The sequence below is a fragment of the Odontomachus brunneus genome, unplaced genomic scaffold (genome assembly GCF_010583005.1).
Source record: "Odontomachus brunneus isolate Ranch 3 - 2012 unplaced genomic scaffold, Obru_v1 Obru_scaffold_057, whole genome shotgun sequence".
NCBI classification, from domain to species: domain Eukaryota; kingdom Metazoa; phylum Arthropoda; class Insecta; order Hymenoptera; family Formicidae; genus Odontomachus; species Odontomachus brunneus.
The window spans coordinates 1864678-1875056 of NW_022639507.1; the positions used below are offsets into that span (position 1 = coordinate 1864678).

Below are 10379 nucleotides of genomic sequence, written 5' to 3' on the forward strand. Positions count from 1 at the left end.
GTGAATTCGGAATTAAATTCGTCCTGACCGACGACGTCGTGTGTTCGCAGGCTATCGATGAGATGGAGCAGAGGGATCTGCCACAGGCGTTCCGTCTGCTGGGGGAGATGAACGCCAATGTCCTGCAGGTGAACCAGCTGGTGGATAATATGCTGGTCCGCGTGAAAAACGGCGAGATCTCCACGGACAAAGGTCTCAGTTTCTTGGAGATGAAATATCACATGTTGCTCTCCTATCTTATAAACCTGACCTACGTGGTGCTGAGAAAGTGTTCCGGGGAACGCGTCGAGGATGATCCTTCAATCGATCGTCTGATCGAGATCAGGACCGTCCTGGAGAAAATCCGACCAATAGATCACAAGCTTAAGTACCAAATAGATAAGCTTGTCAAGACTGCTGTAACTGGTACCATTAACAGCGATGATCCCAGCAACTTCAAAGCCAATCCTGACGCCTTGGTCGCCAAGCTGGACAGCTGCAATGAGGAGTCTGACAGCGAGCAGGAGGAGGAGACAGAAGGCTTTAAGTCAACACAGCCTAGGAAGTCGAATGTCTATGTGCCACCCAAACTCGTTGCAGTACATTATGGTCAGTTTTTGGACTCTCCGATGATAATTTTAGTTGAAATTTTCAACTGGATAGATTCACTACATCCTTCACATACACACACACATGCATACACACACACACACATACGCACGCATACACACACACACACAGAGTACTTAAATTATTCGTTATTGAGCATACAAGATCATTGAAAGAATTTGTTTACTTAAACTAAAGTGTTTAAAATTATACAAAAATATTTGCCACAGTGAAACACCATTATATATCATTGTACATTCAAGAATATTTAACATTAGGCTTGTTCTTTTTAGCTAAACTAAAACTTTACTTCTTTTCCCTTCAACGCTGAATTATATACTTGCTTTATTCTAAGGATCAAAACTGTATTCTGATTTAGCTAAAAAGAACAGACTTATTACTCAGAGTTGCGCTATACAGTTTTGTTTATTTTCTTTATTCAGTTTACTTTCGATGTTTACACATTAAGCTAAAACATACACTGCAATTCCAGACGGTGATGAGACAATGGCGGAGAAAATTCGCAAAGCCGGCGAGAGAGCTCGCAGACGCGCCGTGTCTAACACAGTTCTACGGGAGCTGAAGGAAGAATATCTGGACGCGCCTGTGGAAGATAGCCAAGGCTTGAGCGAGAAGCAAGCGATTCTGGGACGCGAGAATAAGCGGAAAATCGAGTATGAGGAAAATTACATGACGCGCCTGCCGGTGACTAAGCAAGAGAAACACAGGCGTCGTCAGATGACGACTTTAGGCACTCTCGGCGACGAGATCACCACTTTCGGGGAGTCATCTGCCAAGTCTGCTAAAAAGAGAAAAGCTCAGAAAAAAGGCAAAGCTAAAAAGAGTGAGTGATTCTTCCACAGCTTCTCCGACGATCGCTTCTCTCTCTGTCGAGATTGCCGCTAATTGTAAAAAATCTTCCATTTGTGCAGGTTTCAAGAAAAAACGGCATCACTAAGATGGCTTTGGGACGACGCGAGAGCCCAGTTTCATACAGCATTAACGATTAAGGTAAAAGGCAAAAAAGAAAAAAAATTTACTTCTGACTTCTTCTCGACAAAAGCAGATGCCACTAATACTCGTTGCTAAGTTAAGCTAAATAACTCGTAACATCTTAGTAATTAAAAAGAAAAAAAAGAAGACAACGTGTCGACGGTGGAGTAAAAATAGCACGATGGTAATTTATTACTGTATAAGACATACTAATGGTCGTGTAATTGATAATTATAGTTAATAATGATTTTAATCTTTAACTGTTGTCTGAAAGATCAATTTTGATCTGCGGAGTCCGCACGGTCCGCCGAACGTGAGGACGGTTCACTCTTTCGAGATGAAAGACGCGGTAACGAGATGTCGTGAACGGGCACACACGAGCTTAAACAAAACGGAAATTAATGTGTCGCATAGCGTAATTATATTAAACACGTTAGGATCGAGTTGGCGGATCACGGCTCCAAGATCGAAAATTGTGAATTACACGTAAAAGTTGAAAGCAGAACATTTTTCTGCTTTATTTTGAAATATTCTCCAGCTATATAGGGAAAAGAGGAAAAAGAGGATGGAGGAAATGAGGAAGGGAAGAGAAGATTGGTAAACATAGCGGGAGAGACGATATTGAATTAATTGTTAACAGAAGCGTAAAAATCACAAGACATTCCAAAAAAAAGAAAAGGGGAGGAACCGCAGAAGTTAGAAAACTCGGGATTCAGAAAACAAAAAACGAAAAAAAAATAAGTAAGATAAGACGAAGAACATTCTCTAGAACTGCACGCACTCGGCGCAACTTCCGAAGGAAAAATTAACTAAGAGAAAAGTAAAAAAGTAAAAAAAAAAAAGAAAAGCAAAAACGATAACTTCGTCGTGCGATATCGCATGTCTTAGGATTTTCTCGCTGTCTTAGAGGTAGTGAAGTAGTTACTAGTTTTACTATTATACGTATGTTTCGTTTGTGTTTTTCCCCTGGTGAAACTGTTGAGGCTATTATATCTCGATGTGAGTCATGTTTTTACGTTAAGTCTCATTTCTCGGTTTCCTTACTTTTTTATTTACAATGTGCTTGTGCATTGTATCTGTTGTTTTCGTTTAAACGTAATTATTAGGTGTATAACTCTTGGGTTGAGTCGTTAAACTTATATTGATGGTAATATAAGGATAACACGAGCGTGTCAAAATTCAAAATTGTCGTCAATTTCTCGAATTTGATTTCAATTGACTGCGTTTGTTTTTCTCGGGGAGGGGGAGCCTGTCACATATCATATATAACGGATATAAACCGATGAACGAAGACTAGGGCGAAAATCACTTCTGCAACGATAAATAAGATATTTGTACAATCAAACCGCGCGCGGGAACCGGGATCGTTGCCGTCGCCGCTGTCGTCATCATCATCATCATCGACGACGACGACGACGTCGTCGTCGTCTTCGGCTCGGTTCCCCCGTGCTTAAATAGGTTGGATTTTTTTAACGTTGTTAAAATGTGGGTGCGCCTCTCGTGTCGGAGGCGTCCCAGTGAAATGTTCCTTTCTAATGTAGTGAAAGAGTCGAATAAGCGCGAAGGAGAAGGGCGACAATTGTTCTATGCAGATCGAGTGCGTTAGATACGTATATGTTAGTAGCCATTGCTCATACATGCAGAAGTGATCCCGCATTACCTTCAAAGGAGTAAACTAATTCGCTGTATGCTGGCCGGGGGCTCAACCATCCATAGATATTATATTTTTTACAGAAGTGTTCATAGATTGAGCCAACTTGGCGCGGCGACGATGTCACACGCGCCCCCTCTTTTCGCAATCTGTGAGGACGATTTAAAGAAAAAAAAAAAAAAGAAGAAGAAGATGAAAAACTAAAAAATGTGATAAATTATTCATGAAATAATAGTTAAAGAGAACTTAACAAAATAGCACAATCGCTGGGCATTATTTACAAGTGCTAGCAAGCCTAATGTCAGCAGCCTTGTCGTATTTGGTAAAAGAAAAAAAAAAGATGAAGTTTATGAAAACGCCGAATCGCGGACGGATCATCGATCGCTGACTCGAACGACACTAATGAACGCCCCTCGTCCATCGCGATGCTGCGCGACAACGCAATTTTTTCGATATCGAGACGTTGTCCTAACACACGCATACACACATACACACATATACATACGCATGCACACACGCACACAGAATCCGTCCGACATTCGGCCTTCCTCATACTCCACGCATAGACGATAATTTTTGAAACACACCTACGAGCGACGCAGCCGGCGAGCCCAAAACTTTCTCCGAATGGACAGAGCTGTTACCGATAAGTGTTTTTTATATTACAACACAAATATCTCCACGAAGTTTCGATTTACTGCCGTGTACGGGGCGACCTCCCGTATAATAGAATATTTTGCAATAGAAACATTGAACGTTTACTCGATCTCGCTCTACGAGGCCTCTACGATAGTTTGTATTCGCTGTTTTTCTCGCGGCATGCACGTGTACGCACACATACACACACACGCGCGCGCGCGTTTTGGGCTCGCGGTCGCAGTGCGTAGGTGTGAAGGAGTATTCATACGATACACATATCCACACGCAACATATAGCAGCAAGGTAATAGGATTACATTGAATACACTACCTCAAATCAATAGAAATATGGATTTACAGTAATGGAATCACCGCGGCGGTCTCGCTCGCGTCATCGTAAACGCAGTCTCCTTTCTGTTTTGCAATTCAACACCGACCGGCCACTGAGATTCTTTTCATGGAACATTTTTAATTAGAGCTTCGTTGAGGAGCGGATTTATTCGTCTCCGGATACGAGTTCTTGCCTACCTGTATTAAAGAAAGAAAGAAAGAAAGGAAGAGTGTCAGAATGAAAGAGAGAGAGAGAGAGAGGAGAAAAAGACCTAGTTGAAGTGTACAAATAAATAAATAAATATATATATAGAAAAGAGATGCGAGCGTGGCCGCTGCTACGGGCTTTAAAAGTAGTCCTTCAAATCCAACAACGCTGCCGAATGCCGAACTGCAAAAAAAAAGAAAGAAGTATCAAGATATCTTTGCAGCAAAGAGAGGGAGAAAGACGAGAGAGAAAGAGAGAGAGAGAGACGAGATAGGATTGATTTATTGACTACATTCATAGTCTTGTGAGGATGTACGATGTTTGATTTTTATATCGGTGAAATTTTTGTGTAATTTTATGTATACTAATAAAAAAAAAAAATATGACAATTCAACGTGTGAGCGAGAGCGATTGAGAGAACGGAGAGCGCGCGAGTAATAGAGAGAGGAGAGAAAGAGTTTACCTGTACATTTACAAAGTGGTTATTACGAATGAATTATTATGATTATCTATTATTATTATTGTCACGGATTATACTATGATTATTATTATCATCATGTAGAATGCTTCTTACTGACTGAATAAAATGTTTTCAATGTCATAATATGCGTTTTGTGTTACTCTCGTGCGAGACCATTTTAAATTAGACGTCAGGCCTGCGGGGGGATGGTGCAGTCTTATATTTTCAAGAGATACATGCAAATCAAATAGGATAAGATATATGCGTAACTTAAATGTTTGATCTTTAAGCGGGAGCGTCGCCATTGAATTTTCTCAAATAAAACAATTGTGAGTACCCGTACACGCAGAAGTGTGAAGTTGCCGATATATTTATATCGAGTTGCGCGCATTCGTCACGGTGATGCCATCTGCAGTGCTCTTACTGAAGTATTAGAGGCTGCCAGGAGGGACTGTGGAGACCTCTCGTGGACACCTACGAAAGATTGTTTCGTTTTTTAAAATACGGAAAACACCTTATAATTATGATATTTGTAATCAGGAGAATCGTCTGTAGAGACAGAGCATTTTTTTTTTTCAAGAGAAAAGTATTTCAATCCAGCAAGCAAACCACAGCGCGAAAACAAGCATCGTGCGCCGCTGGCTTTACTCTCGGCTTGTGTCGGCCCTTGAAAAGTGCACAGGGCCCTCCCTCTTATCCAACTTCCGTAGTTTATGATCATCTGTTACGCGTGCCGATCATGTTTGCGATCGCTCGTTGTTTACAACTATAGCACTGACAGTTTATCGTAGTCTCGGATCACGTTTTTTTACGACGCGAGGAATATTAATGATTGACGAGAACGTCACGCGCGCAACCGGGGTAATGTATTTGCGCGAAGCTGCACGTTTCCGCATAACGGTGTCGCGTACGTAACCTTTTGATATCTCCATCGGATCTCTTTCTTGTTACAGAGCGACATGTCGTCGAATAATGCGTCTGACAAGCGAGGTTTTATGACTTACGTTACTCGCGAGCAAACACGTTCCGAATAATTATGGGCCAAGGGGAAAAGTTAATCGCGTGGCCGACCGACGTGTGTATGTCGCAAGGTAAAAGAAAGAATACTGTCAACCTAGTCGCTTAACCTCGTGTGTTTCGCGAACATTACGCTCGAGGTAACAATTTGACAATTTTTCGTGACTTTATCGACCGTTATTCGCTTTCAAGCACGTTACTGCCAAGAGGCGGCTCGTTGACGCGCCATAGACATTCGAAAAGATCGGGTAAACATGGATATCATTAACATAGACGACGTGGAGACTGGAATGCGTTCTTCCAAGAGTTCGGCGATACCGTTCAACTGTATCAGCTCTAACTCGATATGCTACGTGGCGATCACTATCGCGACTCTGGCCTTCCTCGGCACGATAGTCTTCGTTTGTCGGGACTACATCAGAGTGCTCCTGTACTGGATCGAGCATCAGAATGCCTGGATCATCATCGTGATCTTCGTAGCCCTGTTCACGGTGGTATCGTTTCCAATCGTGATCGGTTATCTATTCCTCATCGTCGCCAGCGGCTACCTGTTCGGCGTGGTGCGCGGCATGACGATTGTGATACTATCCGCCAATCTCGGCATAGCTATAGCTCACGTTACCTTGGGCCTGCTCTCTACCAAGCTGCCCATAGGCGCTCTCCTGCAGAGCGACACAGCCAGAGCAATACTACGAGTTATCTCTGGGCCTCAGGCTTTCAAGATCGTGCTGTTTGCGCGACTGACGCCCATTCCCTTTGGTCTTCAGAATACCATTTTTGCGGTATATGCTTTATAACGATTTTACTCACGAGCTGCAAGTGTATTTTGTATGTACAGAGTGTTCGACAATAATCGACGTATTTGTTTGTGCAGATAGAACTTGGTAACTGAATGTAAAATTTCACCATTTCGCAAACAACCACATAAAATTTTGAGTTAATAAAATTAAGTCAGACTGAACAAAAAAGTTCTCTACCACTTTACAAATGGTTATGTAGATTTTTAGTTACTCATTGAAGATGATTCCCTATATAAACTGATCTATGTACATTCATATTTATAATGCATCAATTTTCGTTAACAACTCAAGATTTTATATAATGATTACTCTGCTATGAAGGCTACTCTGATGGAAGAATTTTATGTCAAGTTCAATGAGTTCTACCTATATACAGCAGTTGTGTCATAGATTGTCAGACACCCCATATATTTGGTTGGTGCAAAAGATTTGTTGTTTTCCTATCAAATTGTCACAAGATAAATAGATTGAAAAAGTAAAAGAATTAGGAGGATAACAAAATTTAAAGAAAAATAGAGAAAGGAAGAAGTCTTTAAATTCCTAAACATCAAGTCTCAAAGTTGTTAATATTATTCGTACAAATTATTAATTCCTCAAAAGTGGATAATTTTTTCTTTATTTAACCTTTAGACTGCCGGGAAAGCCATTTTTGTGACTCTACATAAATCTCAAGATTCTGCGGCATGTGTATGTCACTTATATAGAACAATTTTTTAGAAAAAAAATTACTTTTTTAATGAAAAAATATTAGCATCCTAAATGGTAATAATACTATTTTATTGATAGAATAAAATCCTGTTTTTTATTTGATAAACAGAACAAGCCTTTTGCATCAATCTAACGCAACTAACAAATATATGTATGTGCTTGTAAAATGTGTACTCATGTATACATGTATGTCTGTATGCACGCGATTAGGTCAGTAACATAGGTGGTTTTCATTACCACATAGCCAGTGCGATAGGCTTACTGCCTGCTCAGCTGGTTAACGTCTACCTTGGCAGCAGTTTGAGATCCATGCAGGATGTGTTAGAAGATAGATCCACAGCAGCAACTGGCTACATAGTCTTTTGCTTTCAGGTACACAGTGTTCTCGTTAGTTCCTTTCAAGTCAGGAGCGAGTGGAACGTGTGATAATGAAATAATGATCTCTTTGTTTTCTTGCAGATATTAATCGGAGTCTCATTAATGGTATATATTGTACAGAAGGCACGGAAGGAGCTGCAGTTGACGCTATTCGAGGCTGATCTCGCCTCCATGTCCAATTCCCCTCATTATCTCATCGATGGTCTACCAGATTCCAAGTTGATATTAACAAACTTAATAGCGTAATAGCTGTCGAACGTTTAAGCAATACGACGGCTGCTCGAGAATTCGTTATAAGCTGATATTTTTTTCTTTCCGATATATCTTACTATTCGTATTATTATTTTTTAATCTTATATAAGCTTCTTCTCTCTAATACTTCCAGAAATAAGATTATTTCGCTAACTTATTGGTGGTGCTTCTGAGAATCTAGGCTTTCGAATGTGATATGTACAACAATCTCATATCAGAGATAACACATATGTCTTACCAAAGTTAAACATACTTTAAAAACAGAAAAAATAGAAAAAAAAGAGGTAATAGAAATCACACTGGATATAGTGCACGTTATTGTGAAAGAATGCATGTATATTTTGGTAAAAAATGGTGGATGAGACAAGGAGACGGATCAGTATACAGCTTCTTTGCAAAAAAGAATTATATAATTAATAATAATAATTTATGTGTATATTAATAATAGAGAGACTGAGAATTTACATTTATACTCTTTACATGTTACCGATTATTTGACCTTCCGTTTTGAATGTAATCGTTGTCAATATCGAATGGTAACGATGTTTAATGCATTTGTCCGTCTCTTCTCGTGTGTGTATATATCATATACGTTTTATATATTATCTATTGTAAAGAGAATTTTAACTGTGTACGATAATCTTGAAGATGCATTTCTCGATAATGGTGATAAATAAAATTTGGCCTTCCAACCGAACTCTCTCGTCCAAATAAGTAAAATACCAAACTCCTCGTTTTTCGTATACTTTTTATAAACATTTATTATCTGACTAGAACTTCGGATATCATTCGTCATTTTCGTGCCTCGGAGCTGGAAGGGTCAGTTATGTCCATATATATGGATATATATGTGTTATCCTTCTAGCTTTAAGGCAAGTCTGGTTTATATATATTTGAGGAATGGCGGCATCGTGTCGATTTATTCTAGCGAAAGCTTCGTACATTTGTCTCTCTTTCTCTCTGTATCTCGATCATTCGTATCTGCATACCTCCCACTTTCATATCTTTTTGTACAATTCCACCTCTAACTTAGCGCGCGTAACTGGAATCACATTATAAAAATTCTTTGACGACCCTTAAATCGTTACATTTATATGTACAAAGACACGCTTCTGGGATCTCTCAGCGAGTGCAATTTTATTTTACTTATGCTCCGCAATGGCATAATCATTATTATTCTCGCTTATGCTTGTCTCTTCTTTTTTTCACAATGTCCTAAGCGAGAGACTGATTGCAGTTTAGTGCGATACACCGCTATGTACAAGATATCGACCGTCAAACCGTAAAACGGACGCACTATCGAGCAATTACTGTCGTCGGAGAGGCAAGTCTCACGACAGTAGTGCTGAAACGTTATATTTACAGTGTCGCAAACTAAAAATTTCTGAACAGCACGTAAGTTTACTTGTGCGTAACTTCTATTGTGACAAATATATCATAAACCAATACATATTTGTAAACTGATAGGTGCGTAAGAGTGAGAGCCGGAAACATGAGAAATCGAAAAGAAACTGCAACGTGTTAACTCATCATTAATACTTGCAGATATAATATACTTTCAAATTTCATGTTCCATGCTCGTCGTTAGAAGGCATTTCTGGTGAGTGAACTTATTCTCAAGTCGTAAACGAAAAAGATAATTTAGAAGAATTACTGTGATGTCTGCTGAAAAGATATTTTACGGGAGAGGGAATGGGGTCGATGTAACAGTATACTATACATACGAAGCGTTAACAACCTGTCTCCTCAAACACTATTACAACATAACGACAAAATTCTTTTTTTTCGTAAACCTCCGTTTTGGGGATTTGGTCGTGATGATCAAAAATTCGTTTCATCAGAGATTCTTCTGAAACCGAAAAAACGATTTTGCTATTATTTTTTATGGTTCCCACGTGAGATGATAGTTTGTAACACTTCGCACGTACGCCAAATCGCCCCTCGACTCTACGACAAGAGCTCTCAGCATATTATCGTCTAGTCTTATCTTAATAGTTCCCTCGGTTTGTTCGATGAATACATATTACTTTAGCAAACATAACTTCATGGCCGCACTATGAATATATGTTACAGAATAAAAGAAAGATTATAAAACTGATACAGCGACTTAGCTAACGTCGATTATTAGGAAGTTATCGATATCACAAAGTTCATAGAAGCAAAAAAAAGTTAACCTCAGGTTAATACTACGTAATCGTAGATAATCGTGAAGTAACATACAGATACTTCGTATGAAACTTTCTTATTCTCGAGCGAACGTGACTTACGAGAAAAAGAAAGAGGAAAAGAATTAGCAGTAATGTTATGCGAATACATACACGTGTATATATGTATATATATATACATATATATATAT

General features: G+C 39.4%; 2 protein-coding genes across 3 annotated transcripts in view; both read left to right on the forward strand.

Annotated features, from left to right (window-relative positions):
• Window positions 1-5009, forward strand: part of LOC116845698 (metallophosphoesterase 1-like) — a 15372-nt gene extending 10363 nt beyond the window's left edge. The window contains exons 9-11 of the mRNA XM_032818706.1: window positions 51-588; window positions 1082-1432; window positions 1521-5009. Coding sequence (XP_032674597.1) covers window positions 51-588; window positions 1082-1432; window positions 1521-1546 — 915 coding nt within the window. The 3' untranslated portion in view covers window positions 1547-5009. The remainder of the gene's footprint in view (window positions 1-50; window positions 589-1081; window positions 1433-1520) is intronic.
• A 419-nt stretch (window positions 5010-5428) lies between these two features.
• Window positions 5429-8720, forward strand: LOC116845697 (transmembrane protein 64). 2 transcript variants are annotated; one of them, XM_032818702.1, is made up of 5 exons: window positions 5433-5729; window positions 5822-5959; window positions 6078-6667; window positions 7604-7765; window positions 7853-8720. In XM_032818702.1, exons 3-5 carry the CDS (start codon window positions 6140-6142, stop codon window positions 8015-8017), a joined length of 855 nt encoding a protein of 284 aa, XP_032674593.1. In that variant the 5' UTR covers window positions 5433-5729; window positions 5822-5959; window positions 6078-6139; the 3' UTR covers window positions 8018-8720. The 2 variants fall into 2 exon arrangements, with proteins under 2 accessions (XP_032674594.1, XP_032674593.1); XM_032818703.1 differs by having other exon boundaries at window positions 5429-5729; window positions 5822-6667.
• Window positions 8721-10379: the final 1659 nt, after the last annotated feature.